Below are 17,510 nucleotides of genomic sequence, written 5' to 3'. Positions count from 1 at the left end.
AAAAGTAGATATACTATCCTGCATTCTATCAGATCATAATGAAATGAAATTAGAAATCAATGATAAGATTAAACAAAAAAAGCTCCTCTAACACCTGGAGACTAAGTAATATGCTACTGAATGAACAAGGGTTTGCAAAAGACAACAAGAAAAAAATTCAAAAAATGCTTTAAGGTGAAAGAGAACACAGATACAATGTATTAAATTCTATGGGACACTATGAAGGCAGTACTAACAGGAAAGTTCATTGCATGGAGTTTATTCATTAAAAGAAGAGAAAGTCAACAAATAAATGACATGACATTATATCTCAACGCCCTAGAAAAAGAACAAATCAACACCCAAAGTAACAGAAAACAGTAAATAATTAAAATCAGGGTGGAAATCAATGAAATTGAAACTAAAGAAACAATTTCAAAAATTGACAAACCAAAAAGCTGGTTGTTTGAAAAAATAAATAAAATTGACAAATTCTCAGCCACTCTAATGAAAAGAAAAAAGGAGAAACTCAAATTACAAAAATTTGTGATGAAAAAGAAAATATCATAACAGACACTATTGAAAAACAGAAGACAATTAGAAACTATTTTCAAGATTTATACTCTAGTAAAACAGAAAAGCTCAAAAGACACTGACAAATTTCTAGAGGGATATGAGCAACCCAAACTGAGACAAGAGGACATATACAATTTAAACAGATCAATTCAAAGCAAGGAAATTGAAGACTCCGTCAATAGCCTACCAACCAGACAGATTTACAGCAGAGTTTTTCGTTAACACATGATTATCAATAAATATAATTCATCATATCAATAGACTTAAGGTAAGAATCATATAATTATATCAATTGATGCAGAGACAGCATTTGAAAAAATATAGCACCATTTGATGTTCAAAACACTAGAAAAACTAGAGCTAGGAGGAACATATCTCAACATTGTAAAAGCTATCTATGCTGAACCCAAGGTCAATATCATTCTGAATAGAGAAAAATTGGAAGCATTCCCTAAAAAACCTGGAACAAGATAGAAATACTCTCTTTTTTCATGTCTATTCAACATGGTCCTTGAAACTCTAGCCAGAGCAATTAGACAAACGAAAGATATTAAAGAGATCCAAATAGGAAAAGAAGAACTCAAGCTATCATTATTTGCTGACAACATGATTCTATACTTAGAGGATCCAAAAAACTTCACCATAAAATTTCTACAATTAATTAATGAATTCAGCATAGGAGCAGGATATAAAATCAATACTCATAAATCAAATGCATTTCTATATATTAGTGATGAATTCTCTGAAAGAGAAATTAGAAACTATCCCATTCATAATAGCCTCAAAAAAAAGGTACTTGGAAATCAATTTAACAAAAAGAAAAGATCTCTAAAATAAAAACTACAGAACAGCATAAAAAGAAATTGAAGAAGACCTTAGAATATGGAAAGATCCCCTAGGCTCTTGGATGGCAAAATTAATATTGTCAAAATGTCCATACTACCCAAAGTGCTATACAAATCCAATGTAACTCCAATTAAAATCCCAACATCATTCTTCATAGAAATAGAAAAAGCAATCACAAAAATATTTGGAAAAATAAGAGACCCAGAATAGCCAAAGCAATCCTTTGCAAGAAGAGTAAAGCAGGAGGCATCACAATACCAGACCTTAAACTATACTAAAAAGGTATAATAACAAAAATGTCATGGTATTGGCACCAAAATAGACATTTAGACCCATGGTACAAAATAGAAAACACAGAAATAAACCCACATAAATACAGTTACCTCATACTAGACAAAGGTGCCAAAAACATACATTGGAGAAAATATAAACTCTTCAACAGATAGTGCTATAAAAACTAGAAATCCATATACAGCAAAATGAAAATAATCCCTATTTCTCACCATGCAAAAAACTCAACTCAAAGTGAATGAAGGACCTAAAAATTAGTTCAGAGACCCTATTTCTAATAGAGGAATAAGTAGACCCAAATCTTCATCATTTCGAAGTAGGCCCAAACTGTCTTAACAAGACTTCTAAAGGGCAAGAAATTCAATCAAGAATTAATAAATGGGATGGACTCAAACTAAAAAGTTTCTTCTCAGCCAAAGAAACAATCAATGTGGTGAAGAGAGAGCCTACATTTTGGGAGCAAATTTTTTTTTGCAACACAGATGTCAAATAGAACACTAATCTCCAGGATATGAAGAACTCCAAAACTTAACACATACACACACACAAAAACAAACAAACAAACAACAACAAAAAAAAACAAGCAACTCAATCAATAAATGGGCTAAAGAGCTAAACAGACACTTCTTAGAAGAAGATACACAATCAATCAACAAATATATGAAAAAAATGTTCAACATCTCTAGTAATTAGAGAAATGCAAATGAAAATTTCAAAACTACTCTAATATTTCATCTCACTTCAGTCAAAATGGCACTTAGCAGGAATACAGACAGCAATAAATGTTGGAGACAATGTAGAGGAAAAGCATACCTCTAGATTATTTTGCTTTTTTTGTGGCATAACATGCTTTTTAAAATTTTTTTAATCTGATTTTCCTTCCAGTCTTCAGAGTAATGCATGCAATATATGAAAGTGAAAATCAGAAGATATCAGTGTATTTTTCTTGGGCTTCACCTTTCCCCAAATACCTAGTTAACATTATGCTGAATAATTTCCTCTGTTTTCTCCTGGGACATAGGTCTCATAATCAACCAATTAAAATATGATTGCTCAAATTTATCATTGTACACAGATTCATTAGAGCCCCATTATTTGCCCACACGGTAATTAAGAATTTATTTGCTTCAAATTTTTTTCTTCAAATTATGTGAAACAAAATACATTTAAGGTGCTATTTTTACTTTATTCCTAGGGAAATTTAATGGAATTGGCCTTCTGAGAAATATCAAAATAGTTTATCAAATATAACTCTAGAATTTTTTTTCATTCATAACAGCAGAACTTTCATCTAAAGACATGATATTAAGATGATGCTTGAAATATATCAGGGCTCCAGATGTTAAATGATGTTGGGGAAAGATAAAAAGGAAATATTTTCCTGGGTGTTTTGAGATGAAGTATAAAGGACTTTGTGAGGGAATTTGCAGTTCCATGGGAGGAGAAGAAAAACATGTATTTCTCCATGCAACATTGAACAATTGCATGACTTTTGGTTTAAACAAATTGAGAATACCATTTTTTACTCAACACTTACTTTTAACCATCAATATTTGGTAATAGGCAAGTAATTTCAACTTATTTTATATTATATTTCAACTTCTATTCATTCTATCCTATTTATTATATAATGATGTTTACTAAGGTGCATTTATTTTTATATCTCTCACAGATCCATATATAATTTATGCACATATATTTAGTAGTTAACTTGATAATTAATTGATGTATAAAAACATATTAAGTGATAATGTCTAGCAACTAACTGAAATATGTAGAACATAGCACACCTTCTTTAATATTTGTACATTTATAAATTTTTTGTCAAGAAAAAATACTAATAAAGGTAGTAATCACTAATTCTCAAGAATTACATTTAGAGCTTTTCCTAGAAAGTTGAGTTGATCAAGAATTCCATGATCAAATAAGAATTTTTGTTCCTGGAGAAGATGATGTAAGAAAGGCACAGTACCCCATATATATTAGGTAAATAATGAAGCATTTGAAGACTATGTGTATAATAAGTTAACTTTTTAATAATTAATGCAGTAGAGACAGAATAAAATACAGCAGAGTGATATTAAAAATTAATGATATATGATTGGACTATAAAAGTGAGAAAAATACACACAAACAATCGCAACAACAGCAAAAGTCCCCAGTGCTTCATATCAAAATACTATATCACTTTAAAACCTATATGCAGATGTTCATGCTTCTCTTCTGACCAATATTTTATTGTTTTCAGGTCAATGTTATCAGTAAAACCAACCATTGGAAATGAAAAATAGAACATCAGTAACAGACTTCATCCTCCTGGGTCTAACAGATGATCCAGAGCTCCAGGTTGTGATTTTCTTCTTTATATTTCTCACCTATATGCTGAGTGTTACTGGAAATCTAACTATCATCACTCTTACCCTGCTGGATTCCCACCTGAAGACCCCCATGTATTTCTTCCTCAGGAATTTCTCCTTCCTAGAAATTTCATTTACTTCTGTCTGTAATCCTAGGTTTTTGATCAGCATCCTAACTGGGGACAAGTCGATTTCCTACAATGCTTGTGCCACTCAACTCTTTTTCTTTATCTTCCTTGGATCAACAGAGTTTTTCCTCCTGGCCTCTATGTCCTATGATCGCTACGTGGCTATCTGCAAGCCTCTGCATTACACTACCATCATGAGTAACAAGATCTGTTACCAGCTCATCATCATCTCTTGGCTGGCTGGTTTCTTGGTCATTTTTCCACCACTAACCATGGGCTTGCAGTTAGATTTCTGTGATTCCAATGTCATTGACCACTTCACCTGTGACTCTGCTCCTTTGCTACAAATCTCTTGCACAGACACCAGTACTCTAGAGCTCTTTGATTTTGTTTTAGCTTTGTTCACTCTCCTGACCACATTGGCACTAATAATTCTCTCCTACGCTTACATCCTCAGAACAATTCTAAGAATTCCCTCATCTCAACAAAGAACAAAGGCCTTCTCAACCTGTTCCTCACACATGATTGTTGTCTCCATCTCATATGGAAGCTGCATCTTCATGTACATGAAAACATCAGCAAAGGAAAGAGTTGCTTTAACAAAAGGGGTGGCTATTCTCTACACCTCTGTCGCTCCTATGCTGAATCCATTTATTTATACTCTAAGGAACCAGCAGGTGAAACAAGCAATTAAAGACATTGTGAGGAAGATATTTGCCTCAAAATCATCAATCTGAACATGATTAATAACTGAAGCAGGTGCATAATTTGGACTTCAAAGTCAAAACATTGCTATTTAATTATTCTCTGCCTTCTTATCTCTTCTCAGAAAAACAACTTTTTATGCCAATTGGTATTAATTTAACATACTCTGTATCAAATACTTTATGAATTCATACACATTATTATTATGGAATGATTTGAACATTTTCATATAATACAAAACAAAGGCAGGACTAAAGTCATTTTATATATTAATTCATATACTTCAAGTATATACTTGTAAATGATTAATCACTGCACATATTTCTGAACAGAAGAAGACATTCAGTTTCTTTAGTTATTAATTCATATGTGTGTTTATATTAATATATGTATAAGCATGTATGTTCTTAAAATGTATGTACCTGTACATGTGTCTGTGTGTTTATATGTATACCCTCTTTTTGCTTTTTTTTTCTCTTTTAGTAGTGCTAGAGATCTAGGACACCCTGCTTTAAATGGTTGTTGTGGTGGTTTTATTTAATAATATAAAGAGAAAACTTAGACATACAGGTTACAGGAAGAATTCGTTTATAAAGAAAGAGTATAGGTTAAACAAGATGAAAAAAGAGGATTACTTTTGTACTAAACATTTGGCATTTAATTCACAACTTACTTGAAATCTATATGATTTAAAAATTGAATGATATTTGTGATCATGATAGAAAAATCAGTAATAGATACAACCACTTTTGCTAGCTTTCACCTCTGAATAAATTCATTATATTGTTATTTAAATTATTGTACTGATTACTTATGATGGCTTTCACAAGAAAAATTAATATAACTATGACATCATGCTGACTGTGATGGTGCCTGCTATAATTCCAAAGGCAGTAGGATCACAAATTCAAAGCCAACCTCGGGAATTTAGCATGGTCCTAAGCTACTTAGAGAGAACCTGTCTCAAACTTAAAAAGGCCTGGGGATGTGACTCAGTGACTCAGCAACCCTGGGTTAAATCCCTGTGCAAAAAAAAAAAAAGGAAAAAAATACAAGTTTATGAGAGTAGAACTTTTCTAATTAGAGTTATTACTTAAGGAAAAAATAGCATCAAGAAGTCACATTTTTATAAAACGTTTCTACCAAAAAAAAAAAAAAAAGGCAACATTGAGTTTGGGAATGACAGTATCTGGAGAATTTTATCTTAGATAGGTCATGATTTAGAAATCTATATCCATGTGGTATGCTAGCTAATATTTTATCTTTTATTAGTTCTCCCACTCTAATTTTGGTAAGGTTTGCTCATCGAATTATGTGAGATAATTTTATTTTCCAAATAAGCATTAAAAGTAAAAATTAACTAAGAAAAAAGATTAGGAGATTAAAGGTATAAGAAAGATTTGCAAGATCTAGGAAAATTCTGTTTACCTCAGGAGCTAGAAAAAGCAATTTGTGTATGCTATTTTTTATTATTTCTAATAATTTATTTTCTTCCTGCTTTTAACTCATCATAACTTCGTTTGTTCATATGTTGTTTGCTCCTTCTATTAAGCAGATAGTTATCTGTCACATAATAAGTAGCAGAAATCCCTGCAGACTTAAATTCACTAATTTTAAAAAAATAGCTCATTACATTTTATTTTAAAATTTATTTTAGCAGCTTTATTAACATATGGTTTATGTAACAGTAACTGCACATATGTAAGGCACAAAATATTATTTGTTTTGATATTTATACATCCTTAAAATCGTCACAACATTGAAGACATTCAAAGTAATATATATGACCTCCAAAAATTTGTTCCTGTCTCTACCTTTTTATATTTTTTAATTTGGGAAGAACACTTAACATCAACACCTACTCTCTTCAAAAATTTTTTGTGCAAAATACAGTATTGTTAACCATAGGCCCATTGTTACATTGTAAATATCTAAAACTTATCCATCCTACATAATTGAAAATTCATATTAATCGAATAGCAACTGCCCATTTCCCCAACTCCACACACCTGAAAGCTTACATTACTTTCTGCTTCTGAGTTTGACTATTTTCAGTTCCTCAAAAATGTGAGCCTTGTTTTTTTTTTGTCTTTTTTCTTATTACAGTGTCTTCCAAGTTTGTGTATGTTTTTGCATATGACAAAATTTCATTATTAATTAGGGCTGAATAGTTAATGTATGTATATAACATATTTTCTTTGTCTACTAATCTATAGGTGGATATTTAAAGGATTGCTTTCATATCATGGATATTGTGAATAATCATGTAATATATACAAGTATTCAAATGTTTCCACATGTTCCTGGTTTTGATTCTTTTGGATTCATATCTAAAAACTGGATTTTGCTCTCACATGGTAGCTTTATTGTAATTGTTTTGAGGAACAATTGTACTGTTCTCCGAAATGGCTGTATCATTTGACATCCCCATCAACAATGTAAATGAGTCTCAATTTCTCCTCCTTTAGCCAAAACTTGTTACTTTTAGTATGGGGGTTTGTTGTTTTGCTTTTGTTCATATAATAGCCCTCCTAACAGGTGTGATGCCTCACTGTGGTTTTAATTTGCACTCCTCTGATAATTAGTACGTCTTCTTTTGGAAAATAACTATTTAGGTCCTTTAACCACTTTTTTTTCAGTTACATTAATTTGTCAACTGTCACATCTACATAGTTTCTTATATTTTAGTTGTTAATCCCTTATCATGTTTATAAGTATTTTTTTCCATTCTATGGAATGCCTTTTCATTCTGTTTTTTTTGTGAGTGTTTTGTTGTTGTTTGTTTTTTGTGAGTATAGAAGCATGTCAATTTGATGTGCTCCCACTTATCTGTTAATGTTTTTATCACCTGAGGTTTTGGTGTCATTGTCAAGACCAGTGTCACGGAAGCTTTCCACATATATTTCTTCCTGGAGTTTTACTGTCTCAGATGTGTGTGTGTGTGTGTGTGTGTGTGTGTGTGAATGTTGTCTCAGATCTTATGTTTAGTCTTTAGTTCTTTTACAGGTTGTGTATAATGTAAGATAAAGCTCAAGATTCATTCTTTTGCATGTTAATATATAGTTTTTGCAATTCTATTTATTAATTGTCATTTCCTATCATGAATACATAGCACTTTCTAAAAGATCAATGTTCTGTACACACATGAGATTATTACTGAGCTTCCTTTTCTATTCAATTAGTTTACATGTCTGTCTTTATACAAATGCCATGATGTTTGATTGTTGCAGCTTTGTAACATACTTAGAAATCAGCAAATGTTATGCCTCCAACTCCATTCTTTTTTCTCAGAATCAATTTGGTTATTCAAGTCTTTGGTTATCACATTCCAATTTTATCCTTTTTTTCTCTTTCAGTAAAAAACTATCTTTGAAATCATGATGCATATCACATTTAATGTGTAGATAAATTAGTGTGAAGAACAATTTAACAATATTAAATCTTTCAATCCATAAATATGGGATTCTTTTATTTATTTGTGTCTCAAGTCATTCTTTGGTGTTTTATAGTTTCAGCATAAATTCTTTTCTCTATTTAGTTAAGTTTATTTTAAATGTTTTATTCTCTGACATGCTATTGTAAATTAAATTGTTTTCTTACAAATTTTTCAAATAGTTTGTTGTTATTGTAGAGATGCAGCTGTGTTTTGTTCTGTTTGTTTGGTATTTTGCAACATTCCTAGTTCATTGGTTCAAACAGTTTTTGTGTGTTTGTGTGTGCATGTGTATGTATGTGTGTGCATGAATTCTTCAGTGTATTCTTATTAGACCATGCCATCTCCAAAAAAGATAGTTTGACATTTTTTCCAATTGAATGTCTTTCATTTTTTATTATTGTTTTATTTTTTAGCTATCATTTTCAGTCTAACATTGAATGAAAGCAGTGAATATGAGAAAACTTATCTTGATTTTGACCTTTAAGTATCATGTTTTCCCTAACTGAATATGATGTTAGTGGTGGGCTTGTTATACACCTTCTTGTTGTGTTGAGACTAATTCCTTCTGAACCTAGTTTGTTGAGAGATTTTCTTTAAATCATAAAATAGTGATTTATTCCTGGGTGCAAGGATGACTCAACATGGGCAAATAAATTAATTAGATAATCCACAGTAGCAGAATGAAGAATAAAATCATTTGATCATCTCAATAGAGAAAATATTTAGCAAGTGCAATACCTTTGCAGCTTAAAAACACAATTCCTTATTTTTTGATTCCTTATAGATAGGCAAGAGATTCACCACCTTCAATTTCAACTGCCAATTAGATGGTGTTGATTGACATTCCTTTGGATAGGTATCATGAAAAGTCATTTGGATCCAGGAGGATCAGTTATATGTTTCTAAGGCTTAGGGTGCTGCTTAATTGCATGAGTGCTAGAATTATGTTGCCAGGGTCTGTACTCTTGCTTTGTCATTTACAAGCTTCACATTTTGAAAAAAAACAAAATAAAACACCTTATCTTCTCTAGAATTCAGATTTGTTCATATGTTATAAAGGAGGAAAAATAATCATACTCAATTGATAGATTTTTAAAATAATTTTATATAGATTAACATTTAAATACTGCAAGTAAACAAGTAAGTTCTTGGCAGTGTTAATTATTATAATTGTAATTGGTCCATCCCAGTGCAACACTGGTGTCAGCAGGCTGTGGAACTGAGTAACCATAGACTGAAACCTCTAAAACCAAGCCAATTTATGCTGTCCAGCCAACTTCAGATTTGGGACAAACTGTGCTTGGATCGCCCTCTAGTGCTGACACAATGAACACATCAATAGCAAATGTGCAGCAAACCCAAACTTAGGACACTATCTAGAGCTGAAATAGCAGAAATGACTACAGACTTAGAGAAACTAAGCAGGCCACTTAAAATTCCTAGAAATAAAGGCATAAACAAAGATAGGTTATGAAGATTGGAATAAACACCCGACACTTCAATGATATTGTACACCAAAATGCATCAAGAACTTTCATGGAATTACTAACTGTTCAAACAAGGTACACAAAGATGATCGGATAGTACCCACATGGATGTGAATTCTTGAATGAAGAATCTAAAAGAATAATTTTAAGGAACTTAATAAGCTACAAGAAATTAAATGGAAACGATAAACACTAACAAAGAATTAGCAGAGAAATTGAAGCAATTGCAAATGAAAAAATGACCAGAAATCCTTGCACCACAAAAAAATATACTAAGTGAAATTTTAAAATATGAAAGAAGGCATTATAGCAATATTTATTAAACAGAAAAGAGAATTAATGGAGAGCTCAAAGTTTTTAGAAAATGCACAGTTTTAGAAGAAAGAAGACAAAACAAAAGGAATAGAGATAGCCTTTGGGGATTTGGAGATACCATTAAAAGAGCACATAATTGTGTTATTGGGGTTTGATATGGACTTGAGAATGCCTAGGGATAGAAAGCTTATTTAAAGAGGTATAACAGTAAATTCCCCAAACCTAGAGAAGAATAGACATATTTAGGTATAAGAAAACTCAGTGATCACCAGACAGATCTAACTTGACCAAGTCTATTCCAATACATGCTTTAATGAGTTATTATAGTGAAAGATAAAGAGAAGATTCTCAAGATGGCAGAAGAAAAGAAACTGATAACACATAAGGGTGTCTCAATTCACCTGAAAGCTGACTTTTAAAAAATCTTACAGGGTAAGAGAGAGGGGCATGAGAGTTTTAGAACAATGAAGGGAAAAAAATTATCAGCAAAAAATACTGTACCCATCAAAGCTATACTTTGAAATGAAAAAGAGGTAAAGGTATTTTTAGCTAAAAGCTGAGAGAATTTATCCCCACCAGAAAAGAATGCCAAGATATGCTAGATGGAGTTATTTAAAATAAAAGAAAGTGATGTTGAAGAGTAATAAGAAAAGATGGGAAGATTTAAAACTCAAGAGTAAAATTAACCATACAGACAAATTCACAATGCCTTAATGTTGTGAGATGGTATGTAAATCATTTATATCTTTAGTATGAATATTGTAAACAAAACATGCCTAAACCCAACAACTACATTGGTACAATTACATGGAAGATGTGAGGTATTAAAAATTGAAAATGTGGGGTGGAGTGGAGAGTGAATGCAATGTTGTTATTAATATAGTTTCTTTTTCCTACTTTTATAATCATGTTATGTTGTAAACATTTAAAAATAACTTGTTATAATCAAAGATGACTTTGTAACCCTCAGATTAAGCACAAAAATATTCTGACAACCAAAAATGATAAGCAAGAAATGAAAACACAATCACAAATGCAGTAAATCACTTAATCACAAAAGAAGATTGTAAGAAAGGGGAAAGAGAGGAAATACTATAAAATCAGACAAGAAGTTTCAAAATGACTGTAGTAAACTTGGCCGATTGATAATTTATTTAAATGCAAACATGTTAAAATATCCAATTAAAAGATGCAAAGTATCTAAATGAATAATAAAAAATACCCAACTATAAGATGCTTACAATAATCTGAACTCACCTCTAAGACCCACTTAAACTGAAAGTGAGGGTATGTGATAGGATATTCCATGAAAATAGAATAAAAAGCAGGAATAACCACAGTCACATCACAAAACTAAATTAAAAACCATAGGGTCAGGAGTGTAACTCAGTGCTAAAGTGCTTGTCTATAATGTGTGAGGCCCTGAGTTGAATCCCCAGCACTGGCAACAAGAACAAAGAAAATAAAAAATAATTTTAAAAAGAAGCAAATGAAATGATTAAATTGTGATAAAGGGTCAATTCCATGAGAGGAAAGAGTAGTTATATATGCATTCAATTTTGGAGTACACAAATACATAAAGGAAATACTAATAGATTTAAAAGGAGAGATAGGCTCCAAAACAATAATAGTATGGGACTTGAACACTCCATTTTCAGTAATGGAAGAATTATTCAGGTAGAAAATCAACAAAGAAAGGACAGAGTTAAAGTGTACGTAACAGACATCTACAAACTCCATCCAACAAGTGAAGAATACATATTCTTCTAAAAACATAGAGTAATCTCAGTAATTACAAATCTCAGTAAGTCTTTTAAAATTGAGATTATATTAAAGTATTTTTTCCAAACATACCATGATACAATATAATTAGAAATCAATTTTAAAAACTTAGGAAATTACATAAATACAGGGAAATTAAGCAAACTCAGTCATGAACAACCAGTAGGTAATGAAAGAAATCAAGAATAAATTTTAAAAATGCTTGAAACAATTGAAATTCTAAATGCAGCATACCAAAAACCAATGGTATACAACAGAAGCACTACTAAAAAGAAAGCTCATAACAATCAATACCTTCTCCAAAAATGGTAAGGCCTTAAATAAAGAATTTGTCTGTGCATATCAAGGCACTAGAAAAATAAGAACAAACAAAATTAAAAATTAGTAAAAGGAAAGAAATAACGATCTAAGTCAAAATGAGTGAAATAGAGAATTTCAAAAACAACACAAAAGACCTTATGTTTGGTCCTTCAAATAGATAAAGAAAATTGACAATTCCCTAGCAAGACTAACAAAAAGAGAATATTCAAACAAAATCAGAGATGAAAATGAAATTATTAAAATTGGCACTGAAGAAATGCTAAGAAACATTAAAGATTATTATGAACAAGTATACCCAAAAGATTGATAACCTAGAAAAAAGGAAAGAAGTATCTGGAAATATACACCTTGCCAAGATTTAATCATGAAGAAATAGAAAAACTGAACAGGCCAAGATTCAATATTGAGATTGAAACAGTAAATAAAATCCTCCTTCACAGAACAATCCAGGACTAGATGGCTTCTACTAATTATGTAAGACATATTAATTTCATTGTTTAAGTGGCTCCATAAAAATGAAGACGATGAAATTCTTGCAAATTTATTCTATGATGCTAGCATTAATTTCTCTGATAACAAAACCAGAGAAGAAACAACAACAACAAAACTATAGCCAAATGTTTTTTAAAAACATAGATGCAACAATTCTCAATAGAAACTAGCAAGCTAAATCTCATAACACATTAAAAAGATTATTCACCATTCTTTTTAAAAATATGTTTATTTTTTAGTTATAGGTGGACACAATATTTTTATTTTATATTTATGTGGTGCTGAGGATGGAACCCAGAGCCTCATGCATGCTAGGAGAGCACTCGACCTCTGAGCCAAAACCCCACCCCGATTATTCACCATTCTTAAGTGGGAATCCTGCCAGGGATGCAAGGATGGTTCAAAATATGCAAATCAATAAACAAGATATACAGCATCAACAAAATGGAGGACAAAAACATATGATCACCTGAATAGATGTAGAAGAGGCATTTAATAACAAACTCAACAACCCTTTATGATGAAAACAGAATACAGTAAAACTAATGTATCTAACATAATAAAGGCTATATATAATAAGTCAACAGTTGCAACCACACTGAATGGAGAAAAGCTGAAAGCTTTCTCCCTAAGATCTGGAACAAGAATTTCATTTCACCACTTTTATTCTAGCAAGAACAATCAGGCAAAAGAAAGAAATAAAAGGCATCCAAGTTGGTAAAGAGGAAATCATATTGTCATTGTTTGTAAGGCAATATGTTCTTCTGTACAGAAAATACACAAAACTCCACTAAAAAGCTATTGGAACTAAAATTAATTAAGCAAAGTTGAATGATAAAAAACCAACATACAAAACTCATTAGTATTTCTTGTGCACTAATAGCCTATTATTTGAATTAGAATTCAAGAGAGATTATTCAGCTATAAAAGTAATGATATCATGTACCACAAGATGAATATAACTAGATAACAATATGCAAAATAAAATAAGTTACATGCAGATAGACAAATATTATGTATTCTTTCTCATATGTGAATGTTAAAAAATTAAGTTGATCAGATTGTATAATAATGATTACTAGAACAGGGAATGAGGAAGATAATGGGGTAAGAAAAGTGGTATCCAAGTACACAGTAAATGTACTTGGTACCCAAGTACACAAAAAATATTCTATAGAACAAAGATACTGTAGTTTACAATAACTTATTTTATATCTTATGAATAACTAGAAGAAACAATATGCAAGTCTAAAAACACAAATAGGGAGAAGCATTGTTTGCATATAGAACAAATAATATCCACCTTATACATGTTCTCCTGTTTTCAAATGTAAATTCTGATTAACAAAATGATTGTTTTTATAATATCTCTGTATACATAGTAATTTTTGTCAATTAGAATTTTCACATGTACCAGATGCTTTATCAAATATTTTATCATGGTGGATTCAAAAAATATTTTATTAACAGATAATTATATTCTTAGAAAGTATAATGGGAAGTTGAATCAGACTTGGGCTGGTCCCCAACCCCAGCCCACCACCATTAAGATGAGCACCTTCCCTGTAACTTGTTCCTAATCACTATCTTATTGTCTCAAGGAAGGTGTTTTGGCTGCTGCCTCTTTTAGTTGCTTTGCCAAAGCTAATTACACAGAAGATTCAGTAAATGATGTTTGAACCTCAACACTTAGGATACTTAACTATTAATTCAAGTAATTCCAATGTGTTTCTCTGACAGAGAATAAAATATAAATATCATATTTGAGGAGTAAAAATATTAACTGCCTGCTCAGAAAGATCAGAAAACCACTCTTCTCAACCCAAAGAAATTTTTTTCTCCCTCTCAGATTTTCTTAGCAGCATAATGAAGAGCAAAGAAATTGTTTCCAATATTCAAAGTAAGAAAGAGTTTCTAAAGATATAAACATACTCTGTTAAAAAGGGAAACTAGAAAAACTCAAGACTCCAAAACATGCCTACAGAGCAATTTAAGTGATTGCCAGGACAAAACACATCTTCCTTAACGCAACACAGTTAAACCCACTAGGAGCTGGCACCCAAAATAATAAAAAAATAATCAAGAGTAAGTGATCTAAGGCAGACATGAGAACTACTTTTTCTTTTGAGAGATAAGGGAAAGAAATATTTGTTGGTGTATTTTCCTGTAATTTTTGTAAACTTTGCTTCAACTCTTCAATATGGAATGACCATGTTTTTAAATTATTCAACAGAATCTTAACAAAACTATTGTCTTGATCAGGACATATATAAGCATCTATCTGTAGTCACCAATCCAGCAATTTGTAGTTATCCACGCTGTGTAATTTAAAAGACACTCTGAGGTGTGCCTTCCAAATCCTTGGAAAATGTACCACAAAAAATATTACATTGCTGAAAATTTTAACATTTTCTAAATTGGAAATATTATTTTAGTATGAAAAATATCAGTAGAAATAATCCAATGTATCCTATTATTTTAATGAAATTTGTCCCCTTAATAACCAAGTGAGACAAATTACTCTCTATTGGAAGAACTTTTACACTCTATATATTTTTATCAACAAATAAAATATATGAATTGCAAATTTAATTCTGTGGCCTCTTCTCTTACTCTTTTCAGTTTTTTTTTTTTACATTTTCCATGCTGTGGGATTATATTTTGGTAGACATTTCTTTCAGCTTGAAAGAAAATGAAATTGACAACAGGAAGTCCAAATTAATTCAAGACTGTCATGTCCTCACTGTTGTTGCTGGTATTGCATATTTCTCTGATATATAACGTTGAAAAAACGTGATTTCTACAAACCCTAATTAAAATTACTCAGCTTTTCTTTGGGGTGCTCTCATCAGTACTATGCTCTCCAAAGACATTTTAATTATGCTCTCCAGTAAGAATCCCCTGTGTCTGTTTGGAAGAGAAAAATAAGCAGCAAAAGTAGTTGGCTTATTTAAGAAAGAATATTTATAAAACCAAGTTCTGTAACTGGAAGGTGAACAAAGTAAAAAAAAATTACAACCTATCTTTCTTACAGAAATAGATAAGAAACTGGTAAAATATACTAGAAGGTTTTCTTGTATCTCAGGTCAAGACTTTGTTCTTTATATAGATTTTTGGGAAACAAGAGACTACCAAAAACTAAATCTTGGATCCTACAACTTGGCATAGCCGTTTAGTAGTAATTGTCTCCACAACTTTGTTTTATATGCAGCTCACCTCTTTTCCATAACTATTGATTCTTGATTTTCATTCACGATATGAGCAACTCCAGTTCATCAATTAACTTTCACTTAACTCACAAGCAAAATATGCACCTTTATCAACTCCTACTTGAATGCTTCTCTGTAAGTATTTTCATAATAAACTGATAAAGTTTGCACTTTTCACTCCTTCCTTTGTTCTTTCACTTTCTTGCTTTCTACTTCTCTTTCTCTCTTTTTCTTTTCTTATTCCTTTTTTCTTTCCCACTCCTTTCTTTTTTTCTCTCATTCTTTCACTCTGTGAAGCTTTGCCACACTCCAGGAAAGCATTATCTCTAGCTCTGCCTCACACATTCTACCCTGTTAACAGTTCTAAACTGTCCAATTTTTTGCTGTTAAATAATTGGTACCAGGGACCTTTTATTCAAGACAACATTTGAAATGCTCCCTGAGTTTCAGGCTTACAGACTTTACCATGATTAACCACTTGAGAGTGCCCTCAGAGCTTCTGCCACTGACCAGGACAACAGATTTCTCATCAAGTCACAAACTCTTTTCCTAGATAATAAATTCCAGGGATTTTTGGATACGTTGCCTACATCTGGTTGTAGCAACTTCTACCAGTACCTGAAGCTATGCTCCCTCCATCAGAGTCTGTCTGATGTTAAAAATAGTTTTTCTATTGGAGTCATTTCAATAGTAAGTACAATGTATATAACAAGGATCATGTGTTCAGATTCCACTTATATGCTGTACAAGTTTGTCATTATGTAAGAAAGTCACAGGTACACACAAGTTGAGAAGTGCATGAAAAAGTCTAAAAGTAAAGCATCAAATGTGACACAAAGAAAGCAACTTAAAACTTGGGTTTCAGCAGTCTAACTGCTACCACGTGATATTATCTCAATGTAAGTACATTTTTATTGCTTGCTTCATTTATTTTTTTTCCTTTCTAATCACTGTATAACCTACAAAACTCAACTTTGGTGCACAGAAAATCATCTATACAGGTATAATTTTTTTGATTAACAAAAGAAAAAATTTAATACTTTGTAAAAGTATAAATTTGTTTCTTTAGATAATGTGTTGGTTTTGATGGTCCTTATTTATTTATTAAATGTTTCTTTGTACATTTGAATGATGTTAGATACCTTGAAAAACTGAAGAATTTATGAACAGTCAAAAAGTTTCATCTTCAGGAAAAAAGTACTTGTGGTAATAGGGATACTAATTTTACAATAAATAAATATTCTACATTTTAAAATTTCTACACACATATGATCAGATTTTTTAAACAAAGTGTAGTATATTTGATAGGTGTAAAATTCTTATACAGATGCGAATATTAAGCCTAGAAGGAGAATAACTTCATATTAAATGACTGGTGATGTATAAGGCAGATAACACAAGTTTATTTTTTTCTGTATTTGTCTAATATATACATTCAAAATTTGGTATACCTTAGTGGCTAAATTATTGTTTCTTTACAGGTCTTTTATGTTTCCTCACTCAGGAGATGTGATGAAAAGGTAGTCCTAAACTCATTAAAGAATTGTTTCCTTCCTATTTTTTATTTTAGACCCCAAAATAAAGAA

At 31.2% G+C, this 17,510-nt stretch overlaps 1 protein-coding gene across 1 annotated transcript; it reads left to right on the top strand.

Annotated features, from left to right (window-relative positions):
- Window positions 1–3,963: 3,963 nt before the first annotated feature.
- Window positions 3,964–4,914, top strand: LOC101957702 (olfactory receptor 6C76). The gene has a single exon (XM_005342244.3). The coding sequence runs from the start codon at window positions 3,973–3,975 to the stop codon at window positions 4,912–4,914; it is 942 nt and encodes a 313-aa protein (XP_005342301.1). The 5' UTR covers window positions 3,964–3,972.
- The last annotated feature ends 12,596 nt before the right edge of the window (window positions 4,915–17,510 follow it).

Source organism: Ictidomys tridecemlineatus, chromosome 6 (genome assembly GCF_052094955.1).
Source record: "Ictidomys tridecemlineatus isolate mIctTri1 chromosome 6, mIctTri1.hap1, whole genome shotgun sequence".
Taxonomy (NCBI): Eukaryota; Metazoa; Chordata; class Mammalia; order Rodentia; family Sciuridae; genus Ictidomys; species Ictidomys tridecemlineatus.
This window is presented reverse-complemented; position numbering and strand designations above follow the sequence as displayed.